This window comes from Podarcis melisellensis, assembly GCF_964234715.1.
Source record: "Podarcis melisellensis genome assembly, chromosome: 12".
Classification (NCBI taxonomy): domain Eukaryota; kingdom Metazoa; phylum Chordata; class Lepidosauria; order Squamata; family Lacertidae; genus Podarcis; species Podarcis melisellensis.
In genome coordinates this window covers 5,904,387-5,925,672 of record NC_138544.1, presented here as the reverse complement: position 1 = coordinate 5,925,672, position 21,286 = coordinate 5,904,387, and the positions used below count along the sequence as shown (strand labels likewise).

Here is a 21,286-nt window from a genome sequence, read left to right as displayed (position 1 = left end):
CAACCGTACAAACTAGCATTGCAGGATATAAGAGTCATTATTACTTTGTGAGTTTCCATTCACCATTCAGGGATAACCAAGGAAGAGTTCACTTCACCCAAATGTATCCCTGCAAAAGGGCTGCAGCAGGCACAATCCGCTGGCTGGATGATGGACATGTACAAGAAATGGGGACCAAGTATAGAAAATGTGTTTCTCCTCAAAGCACATGAAATACCGGTATATTTCTCCCCTCCATGTCAAAAGACATTTGTTATGTGGGGACATCTGAGAAGCACAAGCCCAAATCTCCTCTGGATCAATGGAAGCACATGTGTGGTTCTAAGGATCAATGGCTGTAAAGCATGTTCTCCTTCATGGAGAGCACGTGTTGCGGTGGGGTCTGCTGAGCCACCCCTCTGTCACCAGGCAGGGTCTCTAAAGATGGCCTGGGGCAGCGACTGGTTCACTGGGTTGCTGGGGTCAAAGTTATGTTGCAATTTTGGTGGGAGGGGTAAAATGTTTAAATACTCTGCACGCAGCCTGGAGCTTTCTCTTTGCTGCGTGCAACGGATCACCTGCCCACCCTCCCTTGAATAAGGGGTTGTTGCATTGACCTTGCTATGCCTGTCATGGGGTCGTCTGCCGTTGGGGCAGGGGCTTGGTAGGAATTTTGTCCATCTGGCTGATTGGCTGGGCCATTTGGTTTTTGCCTACTGCGTAGCAAATCGTCACAACTTGTAAGGTTGCGGTTAGGCATTGGTTATAAATTGGTGGAGGAGGGGTTAGGATAGGCTGGGCCTGCCCCTCCATGGTTGCTGCGGAAAGGGAATTCCATTAAAGGAATCCTGGGGCTTGCCATCTTTTCGTCCAATCCCTGGAATGGGACTAGGGCCGGCAAGCCTTCGGGGAGCAGGCGGGTGAGAATTGAGGGTCTGTGACTCAGCTCCATTTCTCCCCGACTTGCTTTCCCCTGCACTGTCTTTCGGTGGTGCCCGGAAGTCAGTTCTGTCCCCAGGCGGGGGGACAGATAGTCTTAACCAATGCCTAAACAACCACTCACGGTTTTGTATTTAAATAAAGTTGTGGCCAAAATTATGCCAAAAACCTTAAACAAAAATTAAGTGTGCGTTGTGAGTTATTTGGGGGGTGGCTTGGGGACCTCGACACGCAACTCAGCAGATCAATAATTCTATTCCACTGGACCGGAAACGGAAGCTCTATTAAAATATACACAATTGTAATCTCTTCCTCCTTGAATACCCTTTGTATTCACGAGGGCAAAGTTTGGAGAGAGCTTTATCCTGTGTGTGGTTTTAGTTGAGGACAGATCCCTTTGAAACCAATTCTGACATTCACTCTCCATGCAAAAGTTTGTAATTGTGCTGTGTCCCACCAGCACAGAAATATGCACGCAAAATACGCAAACCCGTAAATTCCTGTCATTTCCATATGCTCCCCAATAGAATACTGTGAAAGGATAGTTGCAGAACTGTCTGCAAACCAAGCAGCTGATTCCTGCACCATGTTCATGGGAGGAGAAGCAAATATATGAAGATGACCTGAGAGCGGGATTAATATTGTTAAAAAATACATGATAGACGCTTTTGCTTTTGTCCACACAATAATAATTTGGCATATGCAGTTTAAAGCGCAGGCTTTAAAGGCATTCAGAGTGTCAGGAATAAAATAATAATAATAATAATAATAATAATAATAATAATAATAATAATAATAATAATATAATAATAATAATAATAATAATAATAATAATAATAATAATAATAATAATAATGGCTCCAAAAGGAGAGAAGAATGAATTCTGATGATCTGAGGAACTGTGTGCTGTGATAATCTCTTGATAGTCGCAGCCTGTATCAAACAGTAGCAGAAACCTCTGGGAGTTTTGGTTCAATGAATCTTTTAAATCATGTCTGAACCAAGCATATGAAACATGTAGTTCGTTTTAATAAGCTATATTTAAAACTGATGCTGTGCTCTCTTTGGGGCTTTGAATCTATTATGAGCTGCTTCTCGTTATCTCCCTTAATGTTTCAGGAAAAGGCAATTTGGTCAACTTACGAAAGTGAGAGATTAAATTAATAAGTGGTTTAATATGCAGTGACCAAAATGGTTTGTTCGGTTTATTATACACAAAGGTCGAAGTAATATCTATTGTTACACTAAATTGTATAATCCACCCCAGATAATAGTTGTTATGTAATATACATTTCTTTCCCTAATAATTATGAAAGAAAGTGCATTGCACCATTGTAAAGCCTGGTTTGCAAAACTTCCTATGCTAGGCTAGAATTCTGTCGGGGGTCTTGCCCCAACTCTGATCCTTCAGTTTCAAGGCCGAAGGAGCAGTGGATTCTCTAGGGAGCCAGCGACTAGTGACACAGAAGGCAGCCCCTGGACAGAGGGATCTGCCAAGGGAATGCCCTGCAAAGAGGAACTGTCTTTCCCTGACGATGGTATCTGGAATGGAGCATCATCCATCAGAAAAGCTGATGGTGGAGGACGCTGCTAGCAGATCGTCAAAGACTTTCGTATCTTTGGATGGGCTTGCTCAGCAGCTGGAAGAACCCTCTTCCCCTAAAGAAGCACTTGCCACCGTGATTCTTCCATGCCTGCCCAGTAAAGGCTTAGCAGTACTGACAAAGGTCCACTCTATGGGAAAGAATACGGACATCTGTATGGGGAGAAATCAATCGCTGCAAGAGAGATCCTTGCAATAGCTCAAACAGGTGGGAAAGAAAAGCCACAGTCAAGAGGGTGTCCATGAAGAATTAAAACTTAAAACCAAGGAACAGAAGTAGTTTGTAATAAGAACTTACTACAAAACAAGCTGCCTGGAAGCTACCAGAGGGGCAGTCAAAAGAGAAATGATCAGAAAGGGATGATTCCAGCTTGAGAAGTTTCCTGAATAAGGCTTTGTGCAGCTACAGAGCCCACGTGGCTGTACCTTGACGAACACAGAAACTGATACTGTTTTGGCTTCGCCTTTAACCAGATTATTTTATGGAAATGGAGTGGCAATTTAATTAGCAGCAAAATTCTGTTACAGATTTGAAACTAAACGTATCTCATTATTTGTGCATGTGTGTGTATGTGCTTGTGTGCAGAAAGATGGGGCATTTGGGGAGGCAGCCTTAAAAAAAATAAAAATACACAAGTAAGATAGGGAGACAGATGTTGAGAGATATCCTAGGCCAATGTTTTTCAACCTTTTTTGGGCAAAGGCACACTTGTTTCATGAAAAAATTCACGAGGCACACCACCATTAGAAAATGTTAAAAAAATTAACTCTGTGCCTATATTGACTATATATAAAGTAATTCTCTTGAATAGGAATCAAATAAACACAAAGAAAGTATTTTATAATTATTATGAAATAGTAAGTAAACAGAAATATGAAAAATTATAAAATACTTTATTTTTAAATCTTTCGATTCTTTCAATTTTTCCCACGGCACATCAGGCAACATCTCGCGGCACACTAGTGTGCCGCGGAACAGTAGTTGAAAAACACTGCTCTAGGCTCTTGGCTCAGAAATCTTCTGTCTGCTGAATGTTAGCTGTTCTGTGGCCTGTCTAATCAAAGGCCCAGGCAAGTGTTGCAGGAGCTATTAGGGACATCCAAAGGCATTAGGACTAGTGGTCAATGCCCCGGCCACCCACATGCCAAAGGTTCCATCCTTTATAGGCGACACATTTCTAACAGCTCCCCAAAGGCCCCTGTCACCAGCTCCCAAGGCCCAGAGGCCTAAACAACATCCCCCAACCTATTAGCATAACCAAAAGTGACTCGCAGAAGGATCGCAGAAGCACTGCAGTCCCTGCGCGAGCTCCATTGCTGAAGGGCAATTGTTGAGAGATGGCAGTTTTGTGTCCACGGCTTCCACACTTGCATCTCGGTGTGGAAAACAGAGAGGTAGCTGCCCATCTTACTGTTTTTGCTCCTCCGCGGACTCAGCTAGATTGGTAAAGAAAAAGTGATTTATATGTGTTGTATATGCGATATAACACTGTGCCACCAGATAGCGCTGTGGAGCCCCGTGTTTCCCTACTGGATTTCTCTGTTTAAATTTACCATGCTTGTACTTGAAACGCTTCTTTGATCTGTCTAGATCCAGCCCATGTTCAACCACATCGGGCCACTATTCTTTCAGCCTCCATGCTCCCCTCGCCCCTCTGTATTCACAATGCAGTATGGGGAAAACAATACAGCTTACTTTATGGAATTTATCTGTGTTCCTGCATCGCAGGGTGTTGGAATACATGACTTTTGGTGGTACCTTCCAACTCTATGATTACAGAGAGAATTACTTTGACTATTCCAATGCAACATATATCTTATTGTTTTAGGTAGGCAAATCTCAGCATGTGATCACCCTAAGCCTTTGATTCTTGGTCAGTAGCACTGGCTGAAAAACTAACTTGTCAGTTCAGAGCAGCAAAGGGCAAGCATGTCCCCTATTCATTTTATAATGTATGGCAAAGGTTTATTGAATATATAAATTGTTCAGACTGTGGAAGGAGCCTGCCCAACACTCATGGGAAAATGTGGTGTGATCTTAAGAGTAACCAAATGAAATTTTGCTATATAGCATGACAAATGTTTGTGATTTTATTAGGGCAAGTTATTCCCGTAAGAACTGCTTAGAGGTTTTGACAATAAAGGAGTATACAAATGTTAAAAACAGATTTTTAAAAAATAAGATTGACATGCATTGTAAGAGGCAATTTCCCTTTTAAAAATAATGTATATTTTGAGCTTATGATATTATGTATATCTGAGTTATATTTTTAAGGCCAACTTGTTTTTGTCTCCTGACTTTTACTGAAAATCTTGGGGTGTATTTTATTTATTTGGCATTTATTTGTGTGTTATTAAATACACCGATCTGCTCATTTGTTTGAATAGTGACAATTATTGGTTTATATGTGCTATTTTCTATAATGAATTGCTCTTTTAGATAAGTTATGTTTCCCCTGCTCTGAGACCAAGTGGTATGCAGTGGGTCACAAATATTTTAATAAATTAATAAAATTCAAACACGATTGCTGTTGGTGCCATGTTGCCTGTTTTTCAACAGTCTAAATCCCAGTGGCATGTTCCAGCAAAAACAGTGGTGGCAATGGAACCTTTGGTCCTTGAACATCGTGAACCTCTTAAAGATGAGTAGGAATGTGCTAGGATCATCCAAAAAAGAGGAAATTGCACTCTGGGCACACTCCAAGGCTCTCTTTCACTACTTTACATGTTGAAAGCCAATGCCCAGAATCAGAAATTGATTATTTGGCTGAGCCCTAGTTCAAATTAATCTTAGTTGTCTGCAATAGATTGCTGTGAATATAAACATGCATTTGTCAGCTACATCTAGAAAATCCAGCAGGTTTTGGGGTCACTGAAGCAGCCTTGCTATCACTTCATAGGGTATTGGAATGTATTCTCCTATTTTGCGAAATATAGTGAGTTAGTCTGTGCATTGGAAAGACAGTTTTAATGTAACTTACTAGAAAGGTAACGTGTTATTCTCTCAAATATCTACAAGTGCATCTGGTTTCTTCTATGAAACTGAAGCACAGTGCTCCAATCAAGGGAAGTAGTAGTGCCACTTTATTCTGCCTTGATCAGATGATGCCTGAAGTACTGTGTCCCGTTCTGGGTACCACAATTTAAGGAGGATACTGGCAAGCTGGAACGTGTGCAGATGATGGAGACCAAGCCATATGAGGAACGGTTGAGGGAGTTGGATATCTTTAGCCTGGTAAAGAGGTGAATGAGGGGAGTTATAATACCCATCTTCAAATATCTAAAGGGCTGTCTCATGGATGATAGAGCAAGTTTGTTTTCTGCTGCCCCGGGTCCCAAACCAATAGCTTCAAGTTACAAGGAAAGAATAAAGTAAGAGCAGCTTGGCAGTGGAACAGACTCTTGTGAGAGGTGATGGACTCTTATTCCTTGGAGGTTTTTAAGCAGAGGTTGGATGGTCATCTGTCATGGATGCTGTAGTAGAGATTCCTGCATAATAGGTTATCAGACTAGATGACCCCTGAGGTGCCTTTCAACTCCACAATTCCATGATTCTATACTCCTATTGACATCACAGTCCCTTATCACCATACACAAAAGTTCCACTTTACAAACATTCAGTATGCAAAAATTCACTTATCCGACCACGAGGAATTGGTACCCAACCCTCGCTATACACACCGCAGATTCAGATGTCCAAAAAGAGAGCATTGTTTATTTTTTTTGTTTGCCTTTTTCTGGTTTGCTGAGGAATGGAGGGAAGGAGGGGGAGCGATCACACAAATCAGAGAGCATTTTTTTCTGGGTTTATGTATGGTTTTCTTGGCTGGGGGGGTGTGTCAAAAATTAGGGGGTCAGGAAATGCATTTGAAATTTTCCCAGAGGAATCAATGAAAATAGTTGATTCATTATGCGGATACTTGGCTAATGAATGATTTCCAAAAGAACACGTTGTTTTATAAGGATGCTGTTTTCATTTTTAATTCTGTTCACCTATTTTAGTAAGACTAGTGGAAAATTAAATCCAAAAATTCAAACCCACCCAACCGATTTGCAGCAATAAGGGCTTGCTGCCCGAAGCAAAGGCCGTTTATTTTTAGTCTCTATGTGTGCCTCTCCATAGAAAAACTGATCCAATTTCTCACCATCTTACTTGCTTTTACCACCCATTCTTTTAGAAATCTGCCTGAATAAGTTGCCTATGCTAAAACATAGGCTTTGTTTTACTTTTATCTTGAGTAAGAGAAAATCCAAGCAGCACTTTCTCAGAAATGTAGATCCAAACTGGATTTCAAAGCCTAGGATGGGAGGTTACCAATATTTTAAAGCTGCACGGGCGAAAAGAGGAAGCCCTAGCCTCGTGCAAGGAGTTTTAGCATTTCTGGCTGCCAATCAATAAATGGCAACATTAATTTCTTCCCAACAACAAGGGAAGCCCCAATCGCATCAGTGGCCAACGATCAGTTAGCCCGCCCCCAACTTTGGAGTGTCCTGGCGGCCCCCACCGCAACACGTGCTCTCCATGAAGGAGAACACGCTTTACCAATTCTTCAGCTCAATGGATGTTGTTTTATCTATTTATTTCATGCAGTGTTTCAAAATAATAATAATAATAATAATAATAATAATAATAATAATAATTATTATTATTATTATTATTGTAATGTAAAATTAAATTAGCTCAAAAGAATATAATTAATACCCAAACGTCAGTGGCACTGATGCCTTTTGCTGCATGAAGGTCGGTTACGCTCTCTTGTATATAAATAGAACAATTTGCATTAATATACATAATAAACACTTAGGAGTGGTTAAAACTTATGCAGCTTGCACTAGACTATATTCAAGAGAAAAGATAAAACCAAGATATTTGAAATGTTCCATCTAGGACCACTTTTGTTTCTGCAACAGACACTGCCCACACTTTTGAGTCACAAATGCCTGAGACAAAAATAGATTTCAAAAAGGAAACAAATACCTATATATTGTCACGAATTATTGGGCCACTTTATATATACAATTATATCAGGTGCTATGTTGGAACCTGGAGGTGATTGTGGGCTGGGTACAGATAAAAAAACAACAAACTGAATCTAGACAAGATGAAGGTGTTGCATGTTCTGAGTTCTTGGGTCTGCTCCAGAGGGAAGTGATCTCGCCAGGAAGCAGCAAGTATGTAGCTGGGGGCATTCCTGGATCCAAGATCATCACTGGAAGCTCAGGTAGTTTTCGTAGCTAGGAGTGCTTGTTTCCAAATGTAGCTGGCAACAGATGCTTTTGAACAGAGTTGACTTGGCCACTCTATTCCATGCAGTGCTAACCTCCAAATTAGACCATTACAATATGCTCTGCATGGGGCTGCCCTTGAAAACATTTTTGCATGTAGAACCTGTAATGTGAACCTACACCCTAAGCAGGCTCTACTCACTGTGAGTGGCCAAACAAGGACTATTTGCGAAGGTATTTACACAAACATTTACACACGTTCAACATTATAGATTCTACACTACATGCAGTGGGGAAAGATTCACAAGCTCAAAGTTCCCTGCATGTATTTCCTACACGGTAGGGTTTATTTCAGTAAAACAATTCCTGAATTCGTATTAAGGCCACACTGCAAACTCTGCAGTGGGATTAAGTTGTGCATATTTCTATACTGTTGCTGTGCTAGCTGTGCTCATGAAGTCAGCATGCAAGATCTATGCAGGCAGACTGGGGTTTTGACCAATCTTGGAGGACAGAAAAGTTTTGCAATCACCTTCCACCATGATTTGCTTTCACAACCCAGCAAATCACTTTCAATAAGCCTCAAGTGATAATCCTGTCTTGAGAAAGATTAAGCAGGTGTTAAAAAGCAATTTAGTCACTCGCACAAGCTGTTGTCATGAAAGGGGTGCCAAGATCTTCTCTCTCTCATTTCTTCCCCCTTGTAGTAAATTTGGGGAATGCATCTAAACTTTGAGTGCATCTAGCCCTGCTCATGTGGGATCTGGGATTATGGCCACACTTCAGAGAAGGCGATCTTCTACTGATGCTCTTTTATGTTATGCAGCCATCAGAAATGGGTAGAATTGAGAGCATTAAAGGCAAAAATCCTGATAATGTCCCAGTTACAATGTGCTCCTGGAGTCTGCATTCTACCTGTGACAACCGCACAGAGGTAATAGTGACTCTTTGTGACTAGACTATTCCTGAGCAGCTGCCAAAAGAAATTTCTACTTTGCATGCTACACAGAATGGCAAGACAATGCAGGAACAATTGTGGGGCTGCGAAAACTGTCACAGCTGACAGTTCTTATTGTTCATGAAACTTCAGTGGAGTGTAGAAAGTTTTCATATTAACACTCTTGGGGGGGGGGGGAAATCACAGAACAAAAGTAAGCGCGGGCATAATCAGAGTACCTCCATGGTCCCAATCTACCTTGCTCTCACCTATTTCATCTTAATTTAGTGTTATCAGTTTCTACCCACATGTATTGCAGAAGGAAATGGAAAGAATAGATGGATGGGAAGAAGAGTCTGTGGCTACATTTCAGTTTAAAAAACAACAACACTGGACATAAAAGGGATCTTCTGTTTCCCAGTAAAATCTACCTTACATAACACTAACTGTAAATTAATGTTTGGCTTAATAAAAATGAACACGGCAAAGTGGTTCTTGTTATCCACATTCAACGCCCAACGCTAACAGGTAAGCAGAATGTCAAGTTTTGTAAACCTGGGAAACGAAGTAATGCTTATGAGGATCTATTTATCACTTGGGTGACTTAAGGCGTGATCTGAAAATACACCTGAATTCCTTGGGGCTACACCTGGAAATGCCACAGTAAGAATGTTCCTGCCACTGAAAGGGCCATACTCCTTTGGAGACACACTCTCTTCCTTTTTTCTAAGTGGAAGTAGCGGGTTGAAAGATTTCCTCCTTATGCCAAGCAAGCATTTATTACATTTAGATCCTTCTGTCATGTAACTCAAGTCAGTGCAACACAGGATTCTCACATGGTCTCCCATCTACGCACTGAGCAGACAGAGACCTGCTTGATGTCAGTAAAATTACTGCAACAATTGCCTTCGACTCAAGCCCTGGGACCCATCCATTTACCTTCCTCTAAAACATGAGGGTGGACCTAGACTTAAATCAAAAACACATCGCTGCTAATTAAAATCAAGATCCCAGTACAGTAACATTATTTTTTTAAAAAACAAAAAACTAAACCATTGTGTGATGTCAGTCAGCTGCAGGGGGGGAAAGCAGTATTATTGCACCATAAAGACTAATTAAAATGGCTTAGAGCTTTTGTGGACTGTAGTCTATCACTCAGATCATGAAGCTGAGGCTGCAATACTTTGGCCACCTCATGAGAAGAGAAGACTCCCTGGAAAAGACCCTGATGTTGGGAAAGATGGAGGGCACAAGGAGAAGGGGACGACAGAGGACGAGATGGTTGGATAGTGTCTTCGAAGCTACAAACATGAGCCTGACCAAACTGCGGGAGGCAGTGGAAGACAGGAGTGCCTGGCGTGCTCTGGTCCAGGGGGTCACGAAGAGTCGGACACGACTAAACAACAACAAAGTCTATCACTCAGCTTTACTGGCTGCTGCTTGGGGGGCATGAAAGCTCAGAACATAATGATGCCATGCTATGCATTGTGCTTTACTAGGTGTTACCCAGAGAAGGCAACTTGGGACTGCTATTTTCATCGGAAGGTGCATGCTTCATAAAGCAAGCAAAGGATTGCAATGCCTGGAGACAGACAGGTCATGTATCCACAGGAGTGACAAGAGGAGGAAGAAATGCTCAGACGAGTGGAAAGAGAAGGAATACACATGGACGCCTTCATCTGCCTCACCTGGAACAAAACATGTCTCTCCCACATCGGTCTCTACAGCCACAGCAGGCGCTGTAACTCTCCAATGGTTTGACTTCACCCCTGCAGGTGAACTCTTCCATTGTCTCCAGAGACAGGTGGATACCAACAGCAGGAGCAGCTGCCAGAAAGAACATTTTTGCCCCAACTGCCATTTGCCCTGGGACTTCAGAACTGAAGGGATTCCCACTAAACCCCCATCCATTGGCCAAAGGACTCTATGTATTCATGTTCTGTAACACTGCAAGCTGATGCTAGCCGCCTTGAAAACGATTAAAAGACAAGGTATAACTCTTGAGAATGAACATACAAATTTTCAAATGTTGTGAGATGGAATGAAACATTGGGTGGTCCTTGGTTGTATTCAGAACCTGGTGAAATTTTGGAGATCCTTTGGAGGCACATTTCATATTCAATAAAATTCAGGATTTGCTGTGTTTGGGGGCTGGTCAAACCACTAGCAGTCTCTGGGGACAAGTAGCTTCTCTCACTTCTTTAGGGAACTAGTTATACAGTGCAAGGCAACTATTTCAGGCATGCTCTATGCTTGTGGCATTCTAGAACTCAAGAACACTCATGTTGACCTTTGTGGTGGGCATGTGCCTTAATTGCAGATGTTACTGCCCTGGGCAAATAAGCTTTGAATTGCATAATCTTGGGACCCATCCATCTAAGACCCCAGTAAGAAAAGGGAAGGGGAAAAACTAAGTAACTAGCAACATATAGTTATGTAAAAGTCTAGAGTGGCAGATGATATAATTATTCCCTCCCCAAAATGTAAGAGTGAATCCATCATAAAGCCTATCTTTCAATGTGAACTTTCAGTGATGAATGTGGCAGCTAAGTATCTTTCATTAATGAACATTATCATGTGTGCATGGGGTTTACACCCTTCAGCCAATTATATTACTCAGTTTGTCAGCTGAATACATATCCCAGCTTCTCACAGAGAAGATATATGGCAGAATTTATCAAGGTCAGTGATATTTTCTTATTTCACAGTAGTACATCAACACACAGGGTTGTGTGTTGAGTCCCCTGCTCTATACTCTCTATACGTATGACTGTACAGCCATCTATTCCAGCAACAAAATCATCAAGTTTGCTGATGACACTACGGTGGTGGGGCTCATTTCAGGAGGGGATGAGTCCGCCTATCGGGACGAGGTGGAGCGGCTCTGTGTTTGGTGTGGAGAGAACAATCTGGCTCTTAATACGGCTAAGACCAAGGAATTGGTGGTGGATTACAGGAAAAAAAAGGCGGACATTCAGCCCTTGTATATCAACGGGGAACGGGTGGAGAGGGTGGCGGAATTCAGGTTTTTGGGAGTGACTATCGATCAGGGCATGACTTGGAGCGCAAATACCACTGCTCTGGTGAAGAAGGCCCAGCAGAGAATTTATTTCCTCAGACTTTTAAAGAAGAACAATCTGAGTGAGAGACTGCTGGTGTCCTTCTACCGAGGCTCCATAGAGAGCATTCTCACATACTGTATTTGTGCTTGGTTCTCCAGTTGTACAGCTAGGGAGAGGAAGGTGCTCCAGAAGGTCATAACCACAGCCCAAAGGATTATTGGTCATCCTCTCCCATCTTTGGAAGAACTGTACGGTTCCCGTTGTCTTAGGAAAGCAAACAACATCCTGCAGGATTCATCTCACCCGGGATACAGTCTGTTTGCACTACTGCCTTCTGGCAGGAGATATAGAAACATCAAGTCAAGGACAAATAGACTGAAAAATAGTTTCTATCCAAGAGCTGTGGCCTTTTTGAATGCTGTAACTCGATAGTGTGACCTGGGAGTTTGATGGGTGTGGGTGTGGGTGTGGCTGGAATGTGGTTTGTTTGGTTGTTGTTGTTGTTTTGCTTTTGTTGTTTTTTAAGGGATGGCATCCAATTTCGTTGCACTTGTGCAATGTTGCACTTGTGTAATGACAATAAAGAATCTATCTATCTATCTATTTGGTTCATAGCATAACATCAAGAATTTCTTTGACATGAAGGAATGTCCTGAGAATAAGATCATGTTATCACTGTAGTAGAAAAAGATTGATTCCTAGGAGAAAATTGGGCACAACAAAATTAATCTTGTCCTTCCCCCAAATCCATCTAATCTCATGTGTGTAAACCCAATTGAAAAACCCATTCCTGTTTATCTAAATATTAAAAGTTAAAGAAGCAGCAAGACTCTCAGAAATTGGTATGGTGAAAGGCGAAAGCATGAGCCAGGAAGAGATGCTTACACACAATAAATATAAGATGCATGAATAGAAGCTACCTGCACTCTCAGAATGATACCTTACCACACAACTCTAAGAGAACAACAATGCCATGCAAGGAGTGTAGGATACTAACCAGGCATACAGACTTTGTGCCATTGACCAGCAATCACACTTTTAAAAGCAGGGGTACAGAAATACATGTTACAGACAAACTGCTTGAATGACATTCAGAGCATTGCCCCGCACCTATAAGCCTTTCTTGCTAAGGTAATGAACGTTTTAGAATTTTATGTATGCAAATGAGTCTTTACAAGAACTAGTCAAAACAGAGAAGAGATAAATAAATGGCTTAAGGAAAGAAATGTACAGAGGTTGCAGCCGGCTGAGTCACGACAACAGTTGGAAGACATCTACTGTGTGCTACCTTCCACGCTGTCCTGTGTGTGCCTTTACTGACCATGCTGATTTTGCTTCAGGGAAGATAAAATGAACATTCCTTGCTATGGGGGTTTCTGAAGTAAAGCTAGAATCCATATGAATCTCTGTTTGAATCTGGTCTTCAATTTTGAAGGGGTTAGTCCATCAAGTAAATTGATTTCCACAACAATGCAGGCCAATGAAAGACACTTTGAAATTGCGCGCGAGCACACACACACACACACACACACAAGCACAAGGACTATAGTGTATCCCAATTGCTTTTCCCAAGCTTTCACAGTTGCAGGAGTCGATCGGCTTGCTCAAAGGCTTGTAGTTGGTGAAGCTGAAGTTTAATACACAACAATCCTGTACTGGCAGCAAATAAAGCATTCAGCCCCAAACCCTAATTTATAGGTGGCTTAAACTGCAGTGCTGATTCTTCTAACTCTACCAGCAAGATAGTCAGAATCCTCCATCCAAAGCTTAGCGGTTAAAAGCCTGCCCCCTCCATCTCTTTTCTGTTCAGCTGTTAATGCAGAGAGGGGAGAAGTAAACAAATCCCTTCAAACAAGGTTATGTGAGATGCTCGGATTCTAGCAGTCAAACAGTATTTAGTCATCAATAGTAATTGAAGATGACAGATTTATATTCTGTCTGAATTACATCCCCAAAGTGTTAGCAAGAACTGAAAGGATGTTTTTGCACTATGAAATAGATTTATTTCAAGGATGAACGGCAAGAGGTAGAAAGTCAATGTTAGAGAGAGCAGCACTTTATTTTACAGTTCTGAAGGCTGTGTTCCCTACTATCCAAACATAATGTAGCAGTAACAAATGCTACTCAAAGGCTTCCTTATACATCTCACCACTAGGAGCCCGAAGTTGTGTTGTGACTCTACTCAAAAATACTCTTTGTAATAGAATATTCAGTGGAAAGGGTTCTGATAAATAAATGTATGGAACAAACAACATCTCAGTTCAAGGCTAGAATTTCCATCATTTCCATCAGAGTTGGATCATCTTGATTTTCCCAATAACCACAAAATGACTTGCTCCCATTAAATTACAATACATCGCCTAACAGCTGGATAAAACCTGAATGATAAACACCTGGAATTTACTAGCAAATTTAGGTCAATGGCATAACAAACACTACCAATCTCTTTAAAAATTCACTAGGGGACATCCATGAACACGTTAATGTGCACCATCTCTATTACAGCTCTTATTTCACTTTCGTATACAGAGAACCTCAGTGGAGTAAAAGACTTCATGTAAATATTCAACAGCTCATCAGTGATCAGATTCCATTCAAACAGCTCATATACCTACATGGAAAATATAAGGTCCAAAAGTGCATTAAGAACAATGGTGGGAAAACCAACCCCAAGTGAAGGACTTTAAAAGATGCAGAGTATGGCAACTTATATATTAATATATAAAATTACTTATATATGCGTAATTTTAGAGTCAAAGGCTCAACACATCACAACACTAAGAATCCAATATCTAGAAACTACATGGTTCACAAAGATTTCTGTATCTGATGTCTTCACTGAGGATCCCAAAGTCTCTACCTTGATGGAGTCTGAAAAGTGAAACATAAACTTTTCCTGACTCATACAATTTCTCAGTTTCGTGCTCTTCCTGACTCTGTGGTGTTTGAAAGGTTAAAGAGAGACCAAGAACATTGTTTTGGCTGAATGCAAACAGATTCATTCCTGGGTGGAACTCAACAGATTTTTACACACACACACTTGTCATATGGAGCTTCTGAGAGTATCTGCTTTAGGAGGCTAAGCTGACAAGGCAAGGAGAGTTATAATCCAGTATCCAACCCAAAGAAATCAAAAACAAAAAATTATCTGAATTTCCACTGTGCTGACCTGTCCAGTGTAGAAACATGTAATATATCTATTAGGGCTAGAATTACTATTTTTAACCCTAATTCTGAATTCCAATTTTTTAAAAAGTAGTTAGAAAGAGAATGGAATCATGGTGCTGAGAACAGAGACCAGCAAATACAGTTACCTGAATGAACTTTAAAAGCAAGCAACCGAAAACCAGCCATAGTAAAACCTGCATGCCTTAATGATGCAAACATTAGAAATCAGACTGTGGCAGCTCCTTCCATACCCCCATCTTAATTTCATGTAGTTTGGAATGAAATATTAACTTGTGTGCATTTGTAAAATCTTTGGAACTGATGGAATTTTAAAAAGTAAACCATACATATCACTAATCATGAGGAAATCAAGGCAGTGGTAACAGCTACATTTATTGTATGCTTGCATATTTGAAGCCATTAAACAAAGTGCAATCATGTTCCATTTAAAAATAAAATCCTCAATAAAGGTTGCCAGCTCCTGGTACTAATCCTCACTGCTCCTCAAGCTGAAGTAGCAGGTTAAATAATTCAAAGATGCTCACTTACAGAAATCCAGTGGCTCCATCATGCACGGCAACCAATTTCCCTTTGGTGCTACAGCAAGAGAATGACTTAAGGCTTTTTCCGCGGAAGGAGCAATATTCTCGAACAGCAGATGGCCTATGATGAAGCCGTTTAATGAGATCCGTTTTCAGTTCGCCATAGGAAAACAGAGCCCCTTTCTGCACACCTTGGCTTGGCGCACAGCTCAAGTCAAAAAGAATAAGCATGTAGCTTTGCTTATGTTTAGAGGGCTGAAGCCCAGTTGTGCTCTGATTGGCAAGCACCTAGCAAACGGCAGCCAATCAGCGTGCCTGCTTTTTTCCAGGGAAACTCCTGCCCATTTATTTAGCATCTTCAGAGGACATATTTCCTAGGAGGATAGACTTGCTTCCAGCATCTTTCGCGGGGAAAATAACAGTGCCTTTTCTCTCCGTATATCCCTCGCCCCATTAGCCCTTCCTGCTATATTTTTAGGGCTGAGGAATTGTCTAGGGAGGGTTCAGATTCATTCCCAGCTCCCACCTTGCAGGCGAAAGAGGAGGGAGAGAGCCTGAGCTCAACAATTACGGATTCCATCACCATGGAAACTGACTGGATGCAGTGAGCTGGATTTGTGTAGAACATCTGCTGCCAGGCTCATAATCAAATGCAATCTCATCTTCCACCCCACCAACCCGACTGCTTATCTGATCGGGAGTTTACTTTATATGCATGCTATGAGAGCTAAAACATGAAAATGTGTGTGTGTGTGCGCGTGTGCGTGTGTGTGTGTGTGAGAGAGAGAGAGAGAGAGAAATAGGCACATACATCTGCAGCTAAGGACACGCTTGTACATTCTGCTAAATACTCATGCACATGGAGGAAGCGGTAAACAACAGATGGGTAACAACTGTACATTTATAATAAACCCCAGGAAAGCCCTTAAAATAGAGGCACGGGGAGCTCACTTTATGGTTGCCACGGTGAACGGCAAAGCTTTAGTATTATATATGAATAACTTCTAATGTCAGCTGATTTGGGCTATTGCATTATATCACTCACATTTATCATTCGCTCTGACAGCAAACTCAGGTAGCAAATGCCGACAGGGCTGTAGCCCAAACGGGGTCACTGAGAAACGAGAGGACAATATCAGCATGCTCCGGTGAATCATGAGATACGCAGAAGTACAAAACATTATGGAAAACCACAGGAGTAAAAACAGCCCAGTAAGGACTGAGCATGCTCAGAGCCATGGATTTTTGAATTTCATTTAGAAGAGGAAAATGGGAGGAACGAAACAGAGGATCCTAGAAAATGGCATGGGTGGTTGAGTGGCTGATCACTCCTGTTAGAAGGTGAGGGCATACTGCAACATTTTGTTGCAGGTCCCACCTGTAACTGTAGATCTATTGAAGAAGATTGGAAATGCACAATCAGAACAGTAACAGGGTGCAGTTTTTATTTACCATTTTTTATTGGAAGAAGAAAAAATCATATGGTTAAATGCTCCTGCACACGACATATTAAAGTCTTCATTTGAAAGGACACGGGAGCCTCTTAAAAAACAAGTCATCACAAGTGCATATAAATGGGAGCAATATTCACGTAAGTTTAGGGCACAAAGAAATCGGGTGGTGTATACAATATATATATTATTTTCTTCCCCACACTATTCCAGGACTACCTGACAATATATGAACATTAAAGGTAAAGGTACCCCTGTCCGTATGGGCCAGTCGTGACTGACTCTAGGGTTGTGCGCCCATCTCACTTAAGAGGCCGGGGGCCAGCGCTGTCCGGAGACACTTCCGGGTCATGTGGCCAGCGTGATGAAGCTGCTCTGGTTTACCTTCCCGCTATAAAGCGGTACCTATTTATCTACTTGCACTTAAGGGTGCTTTCGAACTGCTAGGTGGGCAGGATCTGGGACCGAAAGACGGGAGCTCACCCCGCCGCGGGGATTTGAACTGCCGACCATGCGATCGGCAAGCCCTAGGCACTGAGGTTTTACCCACAGCGCCACTCGCGTCCCCCCATATGAACATTAAAGTGTGGTAAAATGCACCCCAAGGTAATCTGGGTAAATGTACTTAATGTAGCTGATATATTCTTGTTTCTGCACTCTGTTTATGCTCAAGGACAAGCCTAAGTCAGTCTCTCGGTGTTATATCCAATTAGATGTCATTATTTCAACCAGGACAGAGAAGACACACATACGACATGCAAAGAGCTAGCATATGGTCTGAATGCACATGAGGACATCAACTTGTTGAAGCTATGAAGGTCTGGTCGTCTGTCTGAAGCCATAGACATGTGAGGCATAAGCTGCAACCACTCTCTTAGCAAGCAAAAAGGCATGGCTGTAGGTGCAGTGGAGGCCTCTTTTAAGTGCTTAGCTCCAGCTGTGATAGTTTTGACAGAGTCTGGCAGATCTGCTCACCTGATGTCAAGGTAGCGCCAGGAAGAGAGGGGGAAGAGAGACTAAGTCTAGAAATACTTGAAATAGTTATTTGATGATTAGAACCCCTCTCCAAACTGTCCTGCCTTATTTGTTGGGAACCACAGAGCCTAGGACTTGCCGATCAGAAGGTCGGCGGTTCGAATCCCCGCGACGGGGTGAGCTCCCGTTGCTCGGTCCCTGCTCCTGCCAACCTAGCAGATCGAAAGCACGTCAAAGTGCAAGTAGATAAACAGGTACTGCTCCGGCAGGATGGTAAATGGCGTTTCCGTGCGCTGCTCTGGTTTGCCAGAAGCAGCTTATTCCTGCTGGCCACATGACCTGGAAAAACTGTCTGCGGACAAACGCCGGCTCCCTCGGCCAGTAAAGCGAGATGAGCGTCGCAACCCTTGAGTCATCCACGACTGGACCTAATGGTCAGGGGTCCCTTTACCTTTAGTGTAAAATTGTCTTGCGTGGCAACATGGACTGCCCAGTGTTTCTTCTTCAGCTCTCTGGAGTCCAAAGAAACAGGAGGGCCTTCCTCTAACTAGTAAGGCATTTTATGCAGTGGCAATACCTGCCATGTTCCTTTCTCCCACCCCAAAGGCCCCTTTTCTGTAGTTCTGTACTGTCAGGTCTCCTGATTTGGATCTACATAGACCGCCATAGCTCTCTTTTCTGTCACATCTCTAGTCTTGCTGTGTCCCTGTGGGTATACAGGGGGTTTTGGTACACTGTAACCGAAACACTACAACACAGATCACTTGGATATCTAATAGTGCACTCCAATAGGTAGCGACAGAAAACATCACATGCTTGTTCCTTGACGTTCCAGAAAAGCCTTATTTAAAAAAACTTGTTGCTGTACAGTGGTACCTCGGGTTACAGACGCCTCAGGTTACAGACTCCGCTAACCCAGAAATAGTACCTCGGGTTATGAACTTTGCTTCTGGATGAGAACAGAAATTGTGTGGCAGCAGCGGGAGGCCCCATTAACTAAAGTGGTACCTCAGGTTAAGAACAAATTAAGTTCTTAACCTGAGGTACCACTGTATCTTATTGCCAGCACAGCTGGAGGATAGCAATGGAAATGAGGGTCTACAGGGTTCTTTTGCACCCAGAGTCTAGTCAGGTACAGACTGCTTCAGGTTTGATATAAAAACTAAAAATGGCAGATTTCGTGTAAGGAACTTTAAAGGGCTGAGCAGTGCAGCCAAAAAATTTTCTCCACGTCTCAAGCTGCTAGGAGCTGCTTGTGTGCCTGTTGCAGTGTTGTGTTTTGTGTTCAAGTTGAGTTGTGTTTCCTGAGCACTATCCTCTATAAATCGGGATGATTTACCTACCGTAACAGGTGTATCAGGTTGTAGAGTACAACTTTGTACATCAATAAAGCAGAGCTCACATAAAAAAGGCGGCAATCCAATTCAAGGAGGCGACTGCACAACCATTTCCCTCCTCTACTTCTCTCCATTCCAGCTTTATACAAACCTCTGCTGTTGTTTAAAACCACCATCTTCCTTTGCATCCCCCCCATCCCTGCTCTGTTAAAATCTCGGCTGTTCAAAACTGCCATTTGACTCTCTCCATCTCTGCTTTATTCAACCTTCTATTCTGCCCTGGACAGACCACACAGGAAATACTGTGTCCAAATATCTAAATGGCTGTCACATGGAAGACGGAGCAAGATGGTTTTTTTTTTTTATAAAATATTTATTAAGGTTTTCAATATGGATACATAGATAACTCACAATACAACATATGTCATAACATATTTTCACAACTTCTTTGGACTTCCTCACGTCTCCCGCTCCCATTTTCATCATTAAAAAATTTTTTTACCAGCAATTTGTCATCTTATTTGCATTTTATATCCCACAAACTTAACTTATAATCTAATAGTTCTCCAAGGAAGACGGAGCAAGATGGAGCAAGCTTGCTTTCTCCTGCTCCAGAGAGTAAGACTCGAAACCATGGATTCAAGTAATAAGAAAGGAGATTCCGACTAAACATCAGGAAAAAGCTTTTTGACAGTAAGAGCTGCTCAACAGTGGAACGGACTCCCTCTGAAGGTGATGGACTCTCCCTCCTTGGAGGTTTTTAAGCAGAGGTTGCATGGCCATCTGTCATGTATGATCTGGTTGAGATTCCTGCATAGTATGGGATTGGACAAGATGGCCCTTGAGGGTCCAATCAGTTACCATACTCCAGGTGAGCAATTTCATCCCTTCCAACTCTACTGTTCTATAATGCTATGCCCCAGGTATTCTAGCAGGTCTGTTGTCACTTTCAGATTTAAATGCGTTGTGTTCTGGCTCCCCAGGATGAACTCATATGGGGAGCATATTATATGACAAAGAATGTCCAGGGTTACAGGTGAAGCTTTCCATCAATGTTTTCCACAACAGCAGATCTCTAGAACGGCTGCCGCTCTCGTCTTCAACATTCTGGGTCCTGTTACATATTGTCACATGAGAGTTATCCCTGGCGCAGCACATGGAAAATAGTTCTGAGACTCCACTGGCCTTTATATGTGTATCTTTCTGCTGGATCTCTGTGCAGCATCAATGAATTGCAGGAGGCAGCCTTCTGAGTGAAGAACCTTCTGGCACTAGAATGACTTTATCTAGGCTGGCTGTTGACTGTTCCTGGGCAGGAAAGACTCTAAGGGCTTCATGTGTCATCTAAGTCTTGCTTGAGTACGGAGGCCTTCACTGACGTGTGCTGTGCTCCTGTCTCCTTTGGTCCTGTCCTCTGGTTCACGCCCTGATCCTGCCTCCTGGCTTGTCGTTCAATCCTGACACTCTGGCTTGCTCTTCAGCCCTTTATCAAGGTGTTTTTATTTAAAGATCCATTTATATCTCACTTATCCGCTAATAAAATCTAGCATTCAAGATGGCTTCATTAGTAATAGCCAAGCATGAAGCAATCAAATAGCAACCACAACCACCTAGTATCCCCAATAATTTGAAACATACCCCCCCATGGCCCTGAAACATATAATAAACTTAGCAAATAGAAAATGGTATGCGGTAAAGGAGCTATAAAGGTAAAGGTAAAGGGACCCCTGACCATTAGGTCCAGTCATGGCTGACTCTGGGGTTGCGGTGCTCATCTCACTTTATTGGCCGAGGGAGCCGGCGTACAGCTTCCGGGTCACATGGCCAGCATGACTAAGCCACTTCTGGCGAACCAGAGCAGCACACGGAAACGTTGTTTACCTTCCCGCCGGAGTGGTACCTATTTATCTACTTGCACTTTGACGTGCTTTCAAACTGCTAGGTTGGCAGGAGCAGGGACCAAGCAATGGGAGCTCACCCCGTCACAGGGATTCGAACCACTGACCTTCTGATCGGCAAGTCCATGGCTCTGTGGTTTAACCCACAGCGCCACCCGCGTCCCTTAAA

The 21,286-nt window shown here is 42.4% G+C and overlaps 1 protein-coding gene across 8 annotated transcripts in view; it reads right to left on the bottom strand.

The window, feature by feature from the left end:
- ELMO1 (engulfment and cell motility 1) overlaps nt 1-21,286 on the bottom strand; it is a 312,564-nt gene that overhangs the window by 60,337 nt on the left and 230,941 nt on the right. The window contains exon 1 of one of the 8 annotated variants that reach the window (XM_081931091.1): nt 16,502-16,521. The exons of 6 other annotated variants lie outside the window; for them this stretch is intronic. In XM_081931091.1, the coding sequence (XP_081787217.1) occupies nt 16,502-16,510 (9 nt within the window). In that variant the 5' untranslated portion in view covers nt 16,511-16,521. Of the gene's footprint in view, nt 1-15,463; nt 15,975-16,501; nt 16,522-21,286 lie in introns of those variants that run through there. One more of the 8 variants, XM_081931092.1, reaches the window with a different exon arrangement.